The sequence below is a fragment of the Anas acuta genome, chromosome 7 (genome assembly GCF_963932015.1).
Source record: "Anas acuta chromosome 7, bAnaAcu1.1, whole genome shotgun sequence".
In the NCBI taxonomy this organism is placed as follows: domain Eukaryota; kingdom Metazoa; phylum Chordata; class Aves; order Anseriformes; family Anatidae; genus Anas; species Anas acuta.
The window spans coordinates 13306684-13327240 of NC_088985.1; the positions used below are offsets into that span (position 1 = coordinate 13306684).

The 20557-nt window shown below is 42.4% G+C and overlaps 1 protein-coding gene across 16 annotated transcripts in view; it reads right to left on the minus strand.

Annotated features, from left to right (window-relative positions):
- Window positions 1-20557, minus strand: part of ZMIZ1 (zinc finger MIZ-type containing 1) — a 344474-nt gene that overhangs the window by 35157 nt on the left and 288760 nt on the right. For all 16 annotated transcript variants that reach the window (XM_068689469.1, XM_068689467.1, XM_068689458.1 and 13 more), the window contains 3 exons: window positions 17754-17898; window positions 2665-2779; window positions 197-414 (listed from right to left, as the gene is read on the minus strand). In XM_068689469.1, coding sequence (XP_068545570.1) covers window positions 197-414; window positions 2665-2779; window positions 17754-17898 — 478 coding nt within the window. The remainder of the gene's footprint in view (window positions 1-196; window positions 415-2664; window positions 2780-17753; window positions 17899-20557) is intronic.

Consider the following 20557-nt stretch of genomic DNA (forward strand, 5'->3'; position numbering starts at 1 on the left):
TGTGATGAATTTTGCTGCAGTTTGAGTATCCGATTTCTGAAGCTGCATAAGCAGAATGGGCTTCAGCTAAGCAGCGTAAAAGAGCTACTGAGACTTTATGTAATTAAAATGAGTGTGTGACACTTCCGTCACGTCACTAAAACAAGCTTCATCAACTGTTTACATCCTTTTTCCACCTCACACGTGTAAATCTTACCTCCCACCAAAGCCTCCACTTCCAGCGTAGTTGGGTCGCCCATACATGCCCTGCTGTATGTACGGCTGCGTGGAGCCTGCCTTGGCTGAAAATTGTTGCTGCTGTCCAGCAAACTGAGGCGAGTTGATTCCAGGGTTGCTGGTAGTCATCCCAGAAGCCATGGGATTTCCTGCTGGGTTCATCGGGTTGTTAGCATTTGCCATCGGATTTCCCAGCACCTGTGAATAGAAACATGAGAGTAAGGGGCTGTACTTTGAACTACATCAAGCAAATTGTGTTGATTTGCTGGAATCAATAAATTACAATATAACCATCCTGTACTCTGAACTCTAATGAGCGTACATCTTGTTGAAGTCTATGTGCACTGGTTTCTGCTGCTCTCTCCTTTTGCCATTTCTAAACTAACATGAGAACTGAACTCTAATTTTGTTTCATGGGAGGTAGCTTGGATTCCACCTAGTTAACAAACACGCTTATTAAAATAGTTTTGATATAGACCTGCTACAGCCATGCTCTTTAGGTGACATTCATCCAATTAAGAGAAAGCATATGCTTTTTTTTTTTGTTTGTTTGATGTAGGGCCTCAAAATGACTTGCAAGTATCCAGTCCCACAACATACTGTAAAGGACATCACAGATGTCAGAACTGTGCAAGAATGTATTTCTGTAGCTTAACCTATTTTCTACAGAAGTCTATTAGTTGCTTTTATGACTTCTGAAGAGAAGAATCCCTTGCTCTGTTTTTGAAAGAACTCGGCTTGCTTGTTTGAATATTTTTTTTTCCGATTGAACCAGAAAATGCTATGATTTTCTTTGAGATATAAGCATGAAGTTTCATGGTTACCTGCATGGAAATCTTTCTGCTACTTGGGAAGAAATCTAGCAGTCATGACTTTTGCATAAGACCAAGTCACATAGTAGTATTGCGTTTATTGGCTGTTGGAATTTGAAACCAAATCTCTGAATCTGCCTCCCTCCTCTTCCTTGGGGAGCATGAAGACTCAAGGGAAACCCTGCCATTCACCTCAGTCTGCTCTGAACAGCTTATAACCAAGCCTCGTGTTTCACAGGTTCACCCTTTTCTTGCAGTGATTCTGAAGAAGCGTTTTCTTCTTGTACAAAAGCACTCTTTCTTTTATCGCAAATTCTTCTGAAGTATCACAAAGAGTTTAAATAACGTAACAGTATTCTTAAGATAGAACAAAACACCAAGTCATTTTTTTTATTTTTTATTTTTTTAAGTGTGAAATATTCCCACAAGGAACTGCATTTCCATTTTCTGTCCAGTACTATTGTTGTCCTACATGCTTATATTTACTCAACTATTTCTCACCCAGGTGTGATACCTTTTCTTTTAAGGTTTAAAAAGAAATCAACATAAATAAATGAGGTCACAGATCTGGTAACTGTTACCTATCTTTATTTTTTGAAGGAAGACCGTGACTTAAGAACAGTAACTGCCATGTGACTATCTGTATGACTTGGCTCCTAAATTATTTATTTTTTAATGACTCAATACACAACAATTTTATTTTTACTTTTCTAAACCAAATTTTGAATCTAACAAACAGAAAAATTTGGTATGATGTTTGATTTGGAAACTATGGGAAAGACAGGTTAGATTCATACACCATATGCACTCGCCAAACACAGCAAAGTGTTTAAGCACTTCATCTATGTTGTAAAAAAGGACTACACTGTCCGAGAGTAACATCTGTACCACATGCCTTGTAGAGCACACTATCAGAGATAATTGGTGTCCTTTTCATTAAAACTGCTTCTTTTTGTATAGAATAATTTGATACACATTGGAGAAGAAAAAGAGAGGTAAAAGCGTGGAGAGAACTCAGTGAAAATCCAATAAATATGGTTTTTGCCTGGAAGCCAGAAGATCATGCTTTTGCTCTAATGCATACTGAAATATTTTCTGCGAAGTAAGGCAGTAACAACAGAGAGGCTGAAGAGAGAGCACAGCCTATAGCTGGCAGTTAGCACCTCAGCATGGAGGTAGAGTTGGCACCAGATCTGAACATCACTAGTATGATACAGATCATACATCACTGGTATGACATAATGCCAGGTAAAAATGACAAAAACTACCATTTTGTGAACCCAGCTGAAAATACAATTTTTAATTAGAAAACAAAAAAATCAATCTGAAATTCCCAGGAGGTTTGGGATCACACCAAAACTATGCTTTTAGTGTTAAAACCATATTGCAAAATATGTGCAATACCCTAGACTGTCATTTGCATGCAGCTAAACGAGTTGCTGACTCAAACTCTCAAACACCTCCTTTCTGATGATACCAAAGAGAACACAACTGGGAAAAAAAATGCACATTTACAACAAAGAGAACACAGACACTGTTATTGATCCTATTAGAATTTTCCCCAAAGCATTTCATTTTGCAAACATTAATCAAAACATGTATCTAGGGGGGAGGAAACATAAAAAATGAAGCTTACCTGGCTTTGAGAGGTATTAGTCACACCCCATACCGTGGTGACCACTGATAAGGAACCTGGAGGCTGGTTGGTATTTTGCTGCCAGGGAACAGAATCGTAAGGGAAAGACCCATCACTGTGAAAAAAGAATGTTCAGGAAAATGAGATTTTGGAAGGTTAAATGGTGGCAAATTGCTGGTGTGGACAAAGGTTATTAACACCAGCATTTCCCCATTTCTTTAACTCCCCACTTCTTTAAAATTTTTTTTTTCAGCACTCTTAAGAGTGCTTTTTTCTTCTTCTTTAATAGCAATGTGATCATATCATATCAAAACCACGTAGAACTAACAAATTCCTTAACTATACTGAAACACAGGGCATTTGCCATAAAGGCCTATTACCAGTGGAAGTAAAAATCAACTCATGGGCAGGTTTTCAAATGAGGACGACACTAAGCAAGTTGCTCAGAAGCACTTATTTTTTGGCAATCCATCTCAAGCTCTTCAACAATCACTGCTTCAGCTGCCTCATATCAATTCAATTAGATTTTGAGACTAGACTGCAGCTCCACTGTCTGCACTGGGTCCCCAAATGGCCAGAAGAGCCTTTAAAGGAAAAGCAGTTCAACATCATTTTGAAAAGAAAATTGAAATTCAGATAGTGTTCTCCTACACGACGGATAAGCTGCATGCCAAAAACAGTATTAGCTAATCAGCATGCTAGAAAATCAACTGCAGATATACAACACATCTTTCAGATAAATATGTGGATGAGAGGATTGGATTTTTCCATTAGCTTTGTCCACAGATACAAGCAAGCATTTCTTACAGTTCTTTTCACAGGAAAGCTTTAATGGTGGCAAAACGAACACAGGATATGTACACATCTAGCGTAATTAATGAAATATGTTAACACCTATGAAAGTAACTATTAATCCCATCACTGTAAAATACATGCCTATTTTAGATTTGTTTGTTCTCATATTATTAACTTGTAAATTAAATTTCTATTTGCATATATGTACACATATACACACGTGATCTTTCCTCCTCTAGATATAAGCCATTCAATAAGTACACATTGCTCTTTCATTTTCAAAAGGCCTTGATTTCTATTTTGTATCAAGAATGGCATTTTTCCTTGGATTGCCAACTACTGCTAGAATTCTGTACGGGACTACCTTGCCTGAAGAGCCCCCACAGGCTCTCTGAGCTCTGTATCCGAGCGCTTCTAAGCCTGCACCATCAAGTCCATCTCAACTACTCGCACAGCAGCTGGCGAGACAAACGGCCTGCCAGCGTCCTAACAAGGGCTTGTGGCAGACAAGGCAGGTGACTCGCCCATGTTCCCAGACAGCACTCCAGGCTTGGACGATTCCTCCTCCCTTTTCTGCTACCAGCCAAAACAAGGGACTGTGTATGTGTTTGCTCTTCAACCTGCCTATAAAATCCAGTGTAAATCATTTAAGAATAGCAATCACATTGCACAAAGACGTGTTCCCCCCTTTAAAAAAATCTGCCGATGTCCAAAGTGACCAATAATCGAGTAACAGCAATAGCAACTAAGTTAAAATGAAATAACATTTTACAAACAACTAGCAAATGCCAAACAAATTCGGTATCGCTGTGTCAGCACAACAGCGTTGTGTTAGAACGTAACTACGAATTTAAACTGACCTATTTGTTTCAAAATACCTGAATTGAATTAAGCAATAATGGAATCACAAAAAAATGAACGAATTAAATTAGGGAAAAGAGTAATTTCCCCTAACAAATAATTAGGGAAAATTAATGAAAAACATTAATTCTATATGAGATGCTTGACAGGTAATGTTTACCTTGACAGCATGCATATAAAACAATGTGTGAATAAGGGCATATTTAATGCAGTGCAATCTGCAAGTCCTCTCAGCCCATTTTTCTTTAAAATACTTTCTTTCAGAAGGCTGAAGATCTTCCTAATCTCATTCAGAGGCTCAGACAATGGCTTCAGTGACTAACATTTGCAAGTGACGCAAGGTTTCAGCAAGTCCCCTCTGTCAGCATGGAGATGAATGATGACTAACCCAGAATTTGTGACTGCTATGAAGCTCTCCTCTTTTTTTCCTGCTCTAAATGATGCCTCTTACTTTATTTTCTTCTCTGACGGTTTTTGCCGATGTCTGCTCTATGTTTTTTTTTTTTAGGTATTTATGGCACATATGGGTGCCTGTATACTTTGATGACTGCAAAGAATATCTTGCCGTGACATAAGCAGTTAAAGGACTCACTGCAGCCATTCCTCTATATTCCCTAATGAGGTGCTGCTAACAAGTAATAAAACCTGAGGGACAAAGCAAATATTTTGTAAGTGTAGGAGTAAATAAGAAGGGTAGGGACAGGCAGGGACCAAACCACAAAGTCACTGAAGGTGATTCTACTGCAAATATGCCGTATGGCTTGTGTACACGCTCAGACTTTGAGCTAGTGATGCCTTAGCCTGCTGTTACAAAGTTGTACCCGTTTTTTCACTGTCTCCAAAGTATGTTTCTCTTTTCTGTTCTCCTTTACAGTACACAGAAGAAAATTCATATATTATTTATCCAACTGTAGAGTCAGAGCATTTGTTTAGTGGAAGGCTGCACTGGGTTCTCAAAGACTATGCAGTCACTTTATCCAATTACAAAGAGCTAATCACTCAATTTTTACGGTATTACAGTCAAGTGACACCTCAAGAAGCCAAACTGTTGATAATATTATGGAAGTCTCCAGCACAGGAAATCCAGCATAACACATGAAAGCCAAAAAAGAAGACTGGGCGTAGCTTTGATGAGAACTATTCATTCGCCATGCACGCTGAATCACACGACTATTACATTGTCCAACATAGGACTTAGCTTTAAATCACAGACAACATTAGTGTCAGAAATTCTGGCAACTCTGAAATAGTGGCGGATGTGCCTTGCAGAACAGCAACTTATACAGCTAATATGCACTTACTGAGCCAGGCCTCCCTTCACACACACTTCACTTCCCCTACCCCAATGAGAAACACATGGCATTCTCCTGGTTCGCATTCCTCAGCACGGTACTCAGGTTATCGCCCACTCATTACACGTGTGTTTGAGTACAACTTCTGCCACGCTGGGTGCAGTACCTGCCGTGCCTCCACTGGGTGAACTGCTCTGGTTTTAAGCAGTACACATGCTGGAGCGTGCGTCACTTAGCTACAGGATTACTTGCCCTTCCACTTCTCCACCCTTCTAACTCACGTTTCTGTCCTTAGACAACCCGAAGGAATTCTCTTGCCATCAAAGGGAAATCCATTTAAGTACTGTATTGAAACGTGACCAATCCAATTCTCATTTGCTAAAGAACTTTCTGCTGTTACTCTACAGAGCTGCAAATTGCTCTGAAGTCCCTTTCTTGAAGCTTGAAAATGGCAGCCAATAGGGACAGAAGCCTCAACATCTCCAGCCAAAGCGACGTGCTGCCCACAACATTGTTCCTGTTGAACGGTACAAGGGTAATTAAGTCTCTCACTACACCCTGGAGGGCAGTGAGTCAGTTTGGGCTCAGCTGGAGTCCACTAAAAGAGTATTGACTAAATTTATAATAGTGTTAATGAACCTATGCATACTACTGGTCAGCATTGAAGGCCAAACAGCAGAGGAAGTCATAGAGCAAAGAGGAAGAGATGAAGGGAAAATACTTCCCAAACTATGAGGAAGCAAAGCTGTGATCAAGGCATAAGGAGGAAAGATTTCTGAGCTGCTGGCAAACGCACAGAAACCACTGGTAATACAGCACAAATGTCAGAGAGGTACACTGGTAATTAGGTCTTAACAGCTTCTCTTAATCCCAAAGCTAGAAAAACAGAACCAAACAGATAGCCAACCTCTTTGGAATAGTTACAGGCTTCATGTCAGGCAGCGACTGTCAGCTAATTCTAATAGAAGTTGCTTCACAGAGAGTAAGCTCCACATAGTAAATTAAAGCTAGGGAATTACCATAACTCACACATGATTTGTAGCATTATTTGAAAATGCTGCACTTTAAATATGTTTACGTAACTGAAACTACAGTTATCATTAAAGCAATTGTATGTGTATCTAATACTCTGTTTACGTATCTTCATTGATTGAGGAAGGAGAGATTCAGACTGTTTAGTGAAGTACACATCCCGAGAGAAATGGTATTTTTACATAATGTGGAGGAGGGTAAAACTGGAGTAATATCTTCCTGGTGATTTTCCGCATCACTTGTTGAGAAGGCCAGGTGTCTAAACTGCATTTGTAAAGCATTTCTCCCTGTCTAAAGCAGAGAAAATCTATCAACTACCGCAGAAAAGCACCAGATGTTGGCTTTCTCAAAAAATCTTTTCACTCCAAGCACTGACATCAAGTTTCACAGAACTGGGCTTTCAGCGACTACTTTTTGCTGCTTACCCTCAACCCAACTTCACAGTTTTGCAGTGATCCTTAGTGCTTCTGAAGCGCCGCCACTCCACCTGACTGGTGGCCGACACACGCAGGCCACACAGCTTCCTCAGCCGACACCAGTACGAGCAGGTCGCTACCAGTGTGACACTGACTGTCATCTCTCAGGTGTCTTCTCATGCAACCCGCGCACCTGAAGCGAGGAGCATGCACGTGGTGACAGGGAGTGAAATTCCGAGCTGTAACTGGGCCAACACGCCTTTGCAGTTACGTGTAGTCACGAGTCAGGACAGCCCACACACAGACCGGGCCCCACACTCCCGACTTGTTCTTAGCCTCTGGCAAGTGGCAGATCTCCAGGTCCATGCCTGTGCCCCTGTGGGAGCGCGGGTGTGCAGGGTGCCGAGCACCCCGTGGCTGTATTCTTGGCTGGAGCCTCTAGGTGACACTACTTTAATACAAACTAGCACATGATTTCCAAACAGGACTCCATGCTCCTGTCTCTCACCTCTTCTCTCTAAAATCCCATTCATCTGCAATGAAAACCAAAACCAAAAACCAAATCCCACAATCAGAACAGGAAATGAAGCTCTTTTTAAGTCTAGTGTTGATACTTGCATTTCATGCCCTGTATTATCTCACAAATTATGCAGCTTTACTTACTTTCATCCAGGTTTAGTTTTTGTTTTACTTGGGTTTTTCTCATATGAACACCATGCATGTAGCTTTAATTATTAATACAGATTCATTCAGCAATCCTTCTCAATTAGGGCACCACCATAAACTAATTTTAAGCTTACTCTAAGAAAAACAGTGTTTCGCATAGTGCCATGCATATACTCAATTCAAATGGCCTTTTCAGTGAGCTGATGTTACAGAATAGGCATGAATTTCATCACATCTCCGCTATTTCCTTATCAGCATCAACAAATCCCCCAAAACTCTTTAAAAATAAAATCACAAGAACAGGTGTAACACTATTAGCAGTTACCTACAACGCTAGAATGCTCCAGGAAGGACTTCAGCAAAGTTTCCCCATTTCAGTAAGCTAGCAGGCCCTGACAACCTATTTGCAAATAACAGATGAAGTGGAAATTTTTATTTATTTCTGTTCAAATTTCCACTTAACTATACTTGGTCCTGACTACTACTTTGGAGAAGCAATGTGATACCAGAAAACCAAATTTAGTTGCTCCTTACTGGCAATCAGAAACATTTCAGAAATGTGTTTTTTTTTTTTTTTTTTTTTTTTTTAAGAACACCACACATTTAGACACAAACAACTAACTTCTCATTTTCATTGATTGTTCCCCAGGGGAACAAAACCAATTCCTCACCAACTTAGATATATGCATCATCTTCAAACAGCTAACATGTGCAGCTGAAATGTTTCAACGTAAACATTCAAAGCTAGCTTACAACACAACACCTATTTTTAGTTTAGTTCACAGATATCGAAAAACATTATTATTAACATCTTTTTTATCACAAAAAAAAAATGATCAAGGTATCACTTGACCTTTTGTGCTGCATTTTAGGTAGGCTGTAGGAACTACTCAAGATAATCTGTTCACCTGGAGGAAAATGGCAGATCAAGGAGACACCAGCATGGAAAGCATATGAAGACCACTTACAGTCAGCAAGGAGATATGAAGGCATACTGCAAAGGCAGCAAAGACCATATCTGCATATCATTTCAACACAAAGCAAACTAAAAGCTGATGTTGTGTACAGGTACCCTAAGGTACTTACATGAAACATGAGGGGAAAAGAGAACGGTGTAATAATTGTGACAGCTAGCACTGACTTTGGAGGGCTGCAATAAGTTACTTTTGACTGATGAAGCCTACGGGATGCATACCTTCCTCATACACCTTTCTGTATTTAGTAGTATTATTTGAAGAAGTTTAAGAACATTGGCATATATTAAAACTCCGCTATTTAGTTCAACCAACAAATACACAAGGAGAGTCCCATCCAAATCACTGGGTGTATTTATGTAATGTGAATACGAAAAAAGTCATTCCGGAAGTGTTCTGCAAGATTCTGCTTCTCTCTACTTCCTAATGGCATGACTCCAAACATTCAGGTCTTCCAGAGAAAATATCCAGCTCCAAAAATTATCCCCACAAAACTTCTCAAGTGTGTTCTTTCCCTCCACTTTTTCCAACCAGATGAATACGCTTCCTAACCCTGGGCAAATCTTTAATTCTCCTGACTCCAAAAGCATCTGTATCTAGCCCTTCCCTGTTAAGAGAATTACCACAAGAGTTGTTTCAGTACTGGATGTTGCCTGTACTGGGCTATGGGCAACATAAACAGAAGAGGAAGACTAAAAGCGGTTAGAAATTTCATAATTCGCTATAAAACGAAGGAAGACTGCTTTCTGGCAAGCTGCTTGAAAAAAAATGGAAATGTTCTGAATCTGATCAAGGCGAGCAGATGCAGGTGAAACAGTCAAGAGGTGAAAGCAGCGAGCAATTTGTCAGCTTCTGCTTTAGACAGCACCTGCAGTTAGCAGATGGCTATCACGCCCTGCTTCTGCTCTTTCAAATATCACGCCCATTTCCAGTAGCCCTTTACGTAGCCACACAGATGCACAATGCAGCCAGCCACTTGTAGCCATACACATATGTACGATACAGCCGCGTGCGTGGAGACAGACCTGCGAAACGAAGGCTGCGGCTCAGCAGGTGATACGCAGTACCTTGGAAGCTGAAAGCCTTCAACTTTTTCTTCGTAGTCCTGGCCAGGCCTGCGAGGCCTGTGTGACTTAGGCAGCGCCCCGGGCAGGAACATTGCCTTCCCGCTCCCATGCGGCTGCTACAGGTCAGGCTGTGCCACGCTTGCTGCCTTACTCTACAAACAGCCTCCTTACTCCCAGAGCCATGCCTGCGGAGTCCGACGCTGCTCGCCCAGAGTTAGTGCGTCTGAACCTACCCCTGAAATTAGAGAACGCATCAGGCCAAATAATGAGATTAATTCCGGTGTTTCTGAGCCTGCAAACACCCACGCCCCCCTTCACACACACAGCTCTGCTACGCTCCCGGTAGCAGTTATCGGTTTCACGTATGTCCACACACGTGTGTGCGCGGCCGCGCGCCGAGATACAGACACAACGCAACTTATTTCTGTGCAGGTGGAACAAATGATCACAGCTATGCAGGTAAGAAACAAATGCTACAGAGACCTGCTCCTGCCTCAGCAGAAGCTGAAGGGGTTATCACCGTATTGACGGTATGGGACTACAGCATCCATCTGATCAAAGGAAAAAAGATTAAAGCATCACACCCAGTTCCATTGTCACACAAGTAGACCATGCAATGCATTACTACAGCCCGGATTACATTACAAAATCCTCCGGTAACAGCCCTATTGTTAACATGCCACCTGTTACCTTTTCCAAAATGCTGAAATTATCTTATGATCGCTTTCAGCCTGACAAATGCAGTTTAATCTTTATTGCATCTCGCAGCAGACCTGCTCCATCCATGCCTTATTTATCTCACGTGTGTCGGAATGCAACCCCACGTCCTCGGTCCCCCCCTGCCACCAGGCATTCCTTCTGCTCTGCTTTATCAATATACCTGGGTTTCCATATCCGACTGCTCCTTTACAATAAAAAACACACCCACCCAGTATTCTACCATTGCCTGTTGCCTTGGTAATCCAAATGCCTGGGTACTCGCTGATTATCGGCGAATGAGACTCGCATTGTTCACACCGCAGCGCGTCTGCTATGTTAATGTGAGATAATGGCAGCCAGAAGACTCCTTTTGTTCCCAGCTTTGCTGTTTATTCATAGTGCCTGGAGGTCAGCGACTGCTACAACAACCGGGGAAGGAGCGGCTGAACGCGTGAGCAGCTTCCACTCCTGCCGCAGCCTCCGGGGCAGGGCACGGAGCAGCCCGGCGGCAGCCCCGGGCACGGGGAGCTCCGCGCTCCGACTCCGGCGCTCGGCGGCTCCCCGGATTTTTGAGACGAGGCTGATTTACGCCGCCGGAGAGCAGACAAAAAGCCGCTTTCCCAGGGAGGCGGGGGGCGGGCCGGGCAGCGGCAGGAGCCCTCCACAACTTACCGCGGGGCGGCCGGGGGCGGCTGCGGGGCCGGCGGCCCGGGGAGGGACGGGGGGGTCCCCGCTGCCTGCCGGGGGGCTCCCCGCTCCTCGGGGGGTCCCGGCTCCGCGGGGGGATCCCCACAGCCTCGGGGGGGCCCCCACAGCCCTGGGAGGGTCCCCCACTCGGTGTGAGGGAGGCGCAGGGCGGGGGGGCCGCCTCCCCCCGAGCGAGTCGCCGGGAGGGTGCTGGTGGCACTGCGGCCGCCGAGCCGTCGCCCCGGCATCCCGCGGTGCCTTCCCCGGGCTGTGGGGCTGGGGGCAAGCTGCGGGGGTGCCCCCCGGCCCCGGAGGAGCCCCCGGCCCCGCAGCAGCCCCCCAGGTGCGGAGCGGCCCCTTCATAACCGCGCCGGGCCCCCGGGGTGCTGGGGGGCGGGAGGGCGCCTTTGTGGTGAGCCCCGGCAGAAGGCGAGGAGTTGGGGACCCGCCGCACCACAGCTCCTCTCCTGCCTCCTGCCACACCGGCAGCACTCGGTACGGGAGGAGGGGGAGTAATAAAGAAAGACAACTTATGGGGAATACACTCCTCTTATAAGCTGTTTACAGAGGAATCCTGCGGAGGGTCACGTTTTCATCTAGCAATCCATTACAGGTGCGTGTAAGGAAGAGGCATCCAGAAAAACACCAGGTTTCAGACCAAATACACGTGTTCATATTGGCCAGTTGCCCCCCACCCAAAAAAAAACCAACAAAACAACCAACAAACACAAACAACAACAACAAAAAAACACCACAAATATGAAAATGAGAACACATTAGCACCCTGTACAGCAGTGATTTCCTTTCCCACTCCGCACAAGCTGACACCACCAACCACTTTAGCACCTTGCCCCAGGACCCCGCGGCCCCCCAGGCCAGCACACTATGCCCGGTGATTTTACTGAGCGCTGCATCACGGAGCCAGGCACTGCACAGCTTTCTGTGCCACTGCACAGTTACTGCATTGACAGGGAGCTTGGGTAAAGGCTACCAGCACTGTCCCCGCTGAATGATTTGTAACACCTGTGCCACCCCAAATGAGTTGGGTTGCTGAGAGCAAGTGACAGAGGGAGCCTTCCCAGCGCACTGGAAGAGCAAAATCGCCTTGACCCGGGGCACGAACCATCTGCTTCTGAGAGCAGCCCTCGTGTAAAGCTCATGAGACTATTATGCGTATCACTAAACTTCAATCGCAATCAATTAGGCATTTTTAGGAACTGGACATTCAATATGCCCCGTTGACAGGGATGAAAGCTGTCTTTTCGAACGCATACCTACATTTCAAAAACTACTGTAGACAAGGCAAAGCCTGAGAAGGTCAGATTTTGCCTCAGTCAGCAGACATTCCTTAAATAGTATTTGCCAAGTCTTCATCTGGATTTATAAAAATATCAGCTGGAACTTTTTAATTCAAAAAATCATATATGTATCACAAAACCCCAAACTTCATGTTATACATAAAACATAGAGGAAAAAAATGTAAAGAGTAACACTTACATGTATGTACAAATACCGTCACAAAATTACAGTAGCTGTACTACCACATATTGCTCTTACAGCAAAAGCACTTACTTTGACACCCTAGCCAGTACAGAAACCCTATCATGATGTGTGCAAGGTGCTGTAAACAATAAACACACAACAAAACCCTATACCTTTTTTACCAGACGTGAGGAATATACATTTGAAGAGGATTTAAGCTGCCCATTACTTTTTTCAGAGCTCATATCTATCAGTCTCTCCTTTTACCACAAGAACTGACCGCAAAATAATCTCACCTAAAATGAAATGCAGATTTTTCACATGAAAATATTAAAGGTTTAATTATTAACAGCTTATGGTCACACACGTTCAGTTTTCAAGTAGAGAGCACTAATCATTGCTTTTAGTTCCAACATTCAAGGCTTTCTTCCTGTTCCTCCCCAGAATAAGAGTATGCTAAATCTAATGTTAGTGCTCTCAGGGGACAAAGACGGGCAAACAGTCTTGGGACAGTATTTCCAAGCAGTGCTCGGAGCATCAGGGGTCTTACTTAAAACTGCTTTTAACAAATTTTGTCTTTTTTTTTTTTTCCCTTTAAGTAATGCCACTTCTGCAGAAACATTTATAAATTCTGAACTTTCCTCTTGTTTTCTCCTGATGGTGGATTTTAACATTTTTTGGTTTAGAAGATTTTTTATTTTTTTTTTTTAAAAAAGAGAGACTGCTCTTACAGAATTGGGAGAGTTACTTGAACCGAGTATACTTTACCAACTATATTCTCTTACATTTGGATTTGCCATCTGTTCACTCCCTAATAATATTTATTTCACTATTTCATAAATAAATAGATGAAATGACTAAAACAATCTTATCTTTCACCTGAACTTTTGATTTTTTTTCAAAGATTGTTGCTCTATACCCCAGCCACATGCAATAATGAAGTGATCCCCAACTTGAAACTGACGTATGGAAGATGCACAACATACGTGTTTCCATAAGACTATACACCCCACACCAGAGCTATCACTTGAACCGTTTCCCTCATCTAGACATTTTTCAAGTGACTATCACTATCAGCCGAAAGTGCCTACCACGGCAAAATTGAAAAGGCTATAACCTTTGCAGAAACTTTGACAATGTTGCTGCTGGTCCCTTATTGCTGGATCACCCTTGATTCTTAGCAGCCCATTTCAGGGGTGGTCCTAACCACCCAGTACAAAATCAGACACAATCATCATTCTCTTCCAAGAGAGAATGCTGCTCCTACCGATGCAAGTTCAGGTGTTAGTTAAGTTGGAAGATCAAGTGCCAAAACAAACACTAAAATAAGCACCCTTGTAAAGCAAGTCTTACCAATAAAAGGTATTTATGGCAATTGCCTGAACATAAAACAATAATGATAATAAAGTACCTACTGTAATATTGAATTACTACTTAATTTGATCTACTGTTTAATTTCATCAAAACCTCTGGCACTAAGTAATTTGTATTAAAAATAACTTGATCTTTGTATTTTTCATCAATCTTGACTTCCCTATGCAGACATTACTCTAGACATTTGGTCACTAACTGCAGGACAGCTGCTTATTAATACAGAAGAACAATATTTGAAATGAGAAAGATGACAGTAAGAACCCAAAAAACACTCACGACAACATAGCAGGCTGCAATTAACAGCTGCACATCTTCAGGTGTTCTCATTGACAAAGTAGGGTGCAATTTCCACTGAGTACGGTGGAAACCATGCCCATTTTAACCAAGATTCAATTTGATCCACATCTACCAAGGTCCATCACTTAATGTAATAAAGTGATAAGCAGGAACTTCATCAAAGCAGTAGCAGCATTTGCCAAAAATCTTAAAGCGCCTTTAAAAGTAAAAATCAGCCACCTGGAGTAGTATTTGTCTATTGTTATCGACATTATGTCAGAATAGAAAACTGCAATACAAAGAAGTTACGTTAAGCATGAAATTTCACTCCTGTGCAAACGGCCAGCCCAAAGACTACAGGCTCTCCTTAAGTCCCCCACAAATCCTTTAAGAAGGATTTAAATTGGAAGTTACACAGGATTAAAGAGGTGGGTAGGTCTCACACTGGTCCCTCAGTACACATGTAAAGTTTACCCATGTGAATCAGTAAAGAAGTCTAAAAAAATGAGTGCATCTCATGCTCAATTTTGAGCTCAAAATTATTGCATTACATAGATATTTATTTTTTTTTGAGAATCCAGCGTTCACTCTGTTTATAAAGCGCATGAGTTTGCAGTCTAACCAACCATCTGGCATTATAAAGTAGGTATTTCATTGAATTTTTGTTCTATATGCAACTTGCGTACTTATTTAACACTCAATCACTCTGTTAATGAAAGGCTAAATTTAAAAATAAATTAGCACAAGGCAGTCTTTACTTTGAAAGCATTTTTTGCACATGTGCAAATCCTTACATGGCTTACATTCTGCTCTCACTAAGTGTCCATTTGACCAATAACATTGCTACCAAAGCCCTCCTTGACCTGTCTACCTCAGTTTTCTCCCACTCTCCCATTAACTTTTTCAAAATAAAAGGTTACCCTAAAACTAGGCCAAACCTGAACTCCTTCCAATGTATGTGCCCCCAGTTTCTTAAATACAAATCCTTAGATTTCAACTCTTATGATACATTCTTGAGTCAGAATTTACTTTAAATAGCCAAGGCCTCTTTAAGCTTCACTACTATGCAGCTGTAATTCTGTAGTATGCAATGTAACATGCAATGACAATCTATAGCGTCTGACTGGAGTTCTGGGTAATTCTGTTGCTAGTAAAAGCAATGTCAGAGAAAGTCCTGCATTAGGTACTCCAGACAGTCTGATGACAGGGGAAGTTTCTTTTCTGTCTAGTGATGTTCAGCAGTTGTCATATATCCTATATTCTCTTTGCTGAGCTACGCTAAGTTCTTGAATATGCTCTTGGTTGCTCTAACTTGCTATCAAATTCTTCTACAAAACTTGAAATAGCTAGCTATATTAGTTTCTTCTAGGAAATGCAAAACTTTCTTTTTTCTTTTTTCTTTTTTTTCCTAATTTACACAAAACCCTTGTGAATTAGAGATAACATACTGTGAACTTTAATACTACGCTTTTAACCCAAATGTGATCTAATAAAAATATACAAATGTTGCCTCACCAACAGCTTTATCACTGGGGCTATATTTAAGTGCTTTTCATCTTCTGTTTAGCAAACAGAAAACTCAGTTCTTCCCTACCTCATAGTTCACTACTGTCTGATAGACCCATCATAAAACGTCCATGAAAATAAACACTTCCAGCTGGAAAAAGAAGTTGGAGAGCCACAAGATGTCTCATTGTAATGTACCACCTGAGATACTTCGAGCAGTCGTAGTTACGGCTAAATTACAGATGAGAGAACAGTACACATGGAAGCAGCGATGCTCCACGGCTGGCAGGTATTTCAAATCCCTAAGATGCTGCTGCAGCTATTATAGATAAGAAGTTGTGCCACGGAAATAATGTTTCTAGAGGGATATCTCATAGGTAAACAGCAGTAATTTAGAGCTAACTCCCAGCGTCATTTTGCGTAAAGCATTTCAAGGACATTACTCAAGAGAAACTTACAGGGACTGCTTGATACCAGACAGGATGTTCTACTCTTAGCTAGAGCACTGGGTAAGCTGCTATTGCAGAAATGCCAGTGAGAGAGCATTTAGCAGGAGAGAGTATTTGCGCTTTCTAATGTGTCATGGTTTTGAGGGAGAACTGCCATGAAAGACAAAAGAATTGTATCTATCTTATCTAGCAATACAGTACACAGCCTCTGTGAGGTAGGACAGTGCTTTCATCTGTACCTTATGGGCTTCTGGGTAACACAGGCTAAAAGGTCAGGTGCAAATTGTGCATCTAAAATCTACAAAACGACACCTCAGAGTGTTTATATACTGCACCACATGTTTTTGTGCAGACTGACCGCTCTGCTAAATTTCATCCAGGATTCTGCAAAGCTTCTCCCAAAGTGTAAAAAATCGTTTTACAACAGAAGGTTTTCTACTTTTGTTTTGAAGCACGTTTACAATCCATCATTACATAATCAACTGAAAAAAGTGAAAATGCAGATGCTTCAAAAAGTCAGCAATATTGTATTAGTTATTCTAGAAAAAGGTCTTTATTCTCAAGTACTAAAATAAAAAGGCAGAGTTCTCATGGTTCTCCCATAAATACAACATATGTGGGAAAAAGATGTGGTTTCAAGACAATTTCACACATGCAAATACACTAGTACAAAGATGAGTCAAATCCCTAAGCTCCATTCTAACATGGACGTTCAAGACATATTATGCTGCCACAGATCTAGGTACAAGGATTTAGCCTCACCTACACTGTAATAATTCTTTACTAACAGGAGTGCCCTACAAAAAAAACAATTTATACTATTGTGATTTCTTTAATGTGATGCTGTGGGAATGTAAGCCTTGAAAAAAACTCTGAAATATAAAACATAAAGTGAATGTTTAACCCTGTCTACACTTACTCCTCAGCTTTTGCCTTGACCTAAGCTCCGAAGGCAAGAAATACAATTTCTGTTTCTCTGTGTGAACTGTTAATCTAAAGCTCACATCCTTGGTTTCTTCTAGTGCCCTTTAGTGCTCCCATTTTTTCTGAATTAACTACTTTGTGGTCCTCATCTGATGTAAGGTGATGTAGGACATTCTCACAGCTATGGGTACTCCCACTACACAAGTGCTTTAAACTAGCATGGCATTTTTAACGCAACGTACAAACAGAACAACCTCAAGAAAAGCCAGCCGTATTTGGAAGATGTCTGCTGAGAGGTATGTTGTACAAGTTCATCCTTAGGGCACAGCTTCAAGTTTGAAAGTAAGCCCACTTGATCTGAGCACAGATTTGATGATAGAAGCATCATTCCACTATGCACCAGGTAACAGCAAAGACAAAAACTGCATTTATTTGGGACGTGCTGTAATCATACATCCCCTGTTGTCTGCTGCACTGTTCAGTGCACAGAACACCTTAGCTACCTTTGTAACAAGCATTTCAGTTAAAACATCTGCCACGTGGTATATCTGTGCATGCTTCCACTCCCACAGACTGGGCTGAGACTCACCTATGAGAGAGGGTGGGTTTCATGGAGCTCATAGAGTTCATGGGGGGTTGCATGGGTAGCTTCCCTGGAGGATCGTTCTGCCGGCTTTTCTGGTGGCGAAGCAGCAAGAGCCGTCCCAGCTCCTCACACCACGACGAAAGCAGCGCTGTGCAAACAGAGCAAAATGACAGTAAGTGCACAACGGAGTAACCGGTACAGCTGAGTGCAGACACAAGCTGCTATAACAAGAGCCACAATCTGAACAGACAAGCCCCAGGAGTGAAAAGCTCATCCACGATCCACCACTCACATTATTATCCTATCAAATTGAGTCTGTAATTGCCCTACACTATCATTACAATGTTTTTACACAAGTTACAAACATTCTGCGCAGCCCAGGAGGCATGAGAGAACTCGTCTGAGCTGAGCAGCAAAGAGATGGAGAATGGATGAGGCACAAGGACATGGGGTAGCTGTTGTGAGTGAAAAAAAACGTGGAAGAGTTCATTTCACACTAACAGAAATGTAACAAAAACATACAGAAGACATCATTCACAGAGGGGAGCAAAGGATAACAAGATCTCTTTTCTGTTGGGCTATTTTTGTGCAAAAGCTTAATTGGAGAGGCATGAAGAGAAACCCATGTGCTGGAATTCATTTCCAAAACTACTAGCTACCAGTCCTGAATAGATAAACATGAGAATACAGCCACACTAATGTGTGTATACAAAAGTTAGGCACTTAGATCTATATTTGAACCAGCATAACCCGTAAATGCTTGCTTCCATTATGTGACTAATCTTCTGGTCAATAAGGGTACTTCTGTGCTTACAGGAAAATCATGCTTATGAACGATGATAGGCAGAGATTTCCTAGAGACTAAAAGCTTGCAACTCCCTCTGAAGACATGAAAGGGTTCATTATCTCTGAAAATGTGGCCTTTCCTTAGGCACCCTCAGTCAGAGAAGACCAGCCCCTGTTACAAAACCCATGTTCTTTGGAATGAACAGAGCCTGAGAAAGCAACTGTGAGCGCAGCCTGGCTCCAGCGAGCGCACAGCAGCCTCCAGTAACACCCCCGGGCCACAGGGCTGCCCGTGGAGCCCCAGGACCACAGTGGCTTGGGCAAAACGTCGCTAAGGTATGGCGCGGGGAAGGGCTTCACCAGACGAGGCGCAGACAAATTGCACTCGGTTCTGGAGCTGCAGAAACATCCCCAAGGGGAAGTGCTTGGGGTTTTTCATTCTTCCAAGTCTGCTTTGCAAAAACTTCCTAACAATAAAATGCTTTGTATTTATTTTTTTTTTAAACTAAGTGCTTTCCTAGGGTGATGTAAACCGAACACAAGCCAACAGATTGTGCTAGCAGGTGAGAACCAGAAGGCTCCTCAGAAACAAACTGCCACAGCGGTTTAAGGAAGAGAGCTCTCAGTGTAATTTTAAGCTCGCAGATTTAAGAGACAAATGAAGAATTATCTAAAATTCAGGCTTTTATTTTCATTTCTTATTTTTTTTCTGATGGTTATCTTTTAACCTAGTAACAAAATTCCAAGCAGTAGCAAACCACTGGTAGCAACCCCATTCTTTTCTCAGTAGATACTCAGAGGTACTGTCAACAAATACTTAGTAGAGCAAATTCCCAAGGGACTAATTGTAAAGTCGTATTTGTAAGAAAAAAAAGAAGTGTTTTGCCAAGAATGCCCGCAAATATGATTTTTCAGTTTGAGAAACAACTGAAATTTCTTAAGTTTACTGGGCACAAGAAAAACAGTTCAATCCAGACTGTTCCTGTGTCTGGACAAAGGAGATGCAGTGAACTCATTGCATTTATCAGGCAGAAGGTCAAGAGTGGTGTTTAAGGAAGCAGTTTGGAGCACTGCTATGACAAAAAGGGGACACCGCTCCTTTATGTAACTCAACACGGCCACTCCGAAATTGTCAGCCTCACACGCAGCCCACAGGGAGCGCTCCCCCGAGATGTGTGAAATGCTCCAGCACCGAGTGTCAGTCTAAGCTGCTTCTCTATTAGCCAAGGAATCTGTCAACAAGCATTTGATCAAATTATACTCACCTTTTATCCCTGGCATATCATTACTAATGTGGCGGTGACAAAGGCCCCCTCCCCCTTTTCCAGCCGCCCGGATGAAAATCGCTGCCTGGCCGAGCGTCTTTACGCACGCTCCGGCCGCTCGGGTGCTGAGCAGAGCGAACCAAGTGTGCTCCGAACGGCGAACGCAGCCATGTCAGGGTGACAGGGCATGCTGAGCACTGCCACAGCTGAGTGTAATTACTGCAGTGTCAAATGGAAACCGTCCATCTTAGCCGTGGCTCCGATGCGGAGGGAGCTGCTCCTTCTGTACACGTATATGCACTTGAGAAAAAAGATAAGGAGCAACAACCTAATGGGGCTGAGGACATGAATCCGCAAACAAAGGCCATACCTGCTTTGAAAAAAAAGCAGAGCAACTTCTGGAAAAGGAATATGCCAACAAGATAGCACTGCTTCAGCGAGGTGGAGATAAGAAAAGATATTAATGAGTTATTATTATTACTAATATCTAACAGACGCGTTTATAAAGGTGAAATGTAAAGTGCCAAAGAACAAAGAGGTCCTCAAGATAAGCCAGACAGTTACATTCTACAAGTTATCTAGAGAGGGCTCGTGTTTTTGACAAACTAAGAGACTGCAGGTATAAAACGCAATGAATTTACTCATCCCTATCACAGCACTCATTACTGAGAGGTTTAACCTTTCCTCCCCTGGGATGTTTCGACTCATGTACCATGTATAATAATCGCTCTCTTCCCAGCGCCGGTGTTTGTGCAC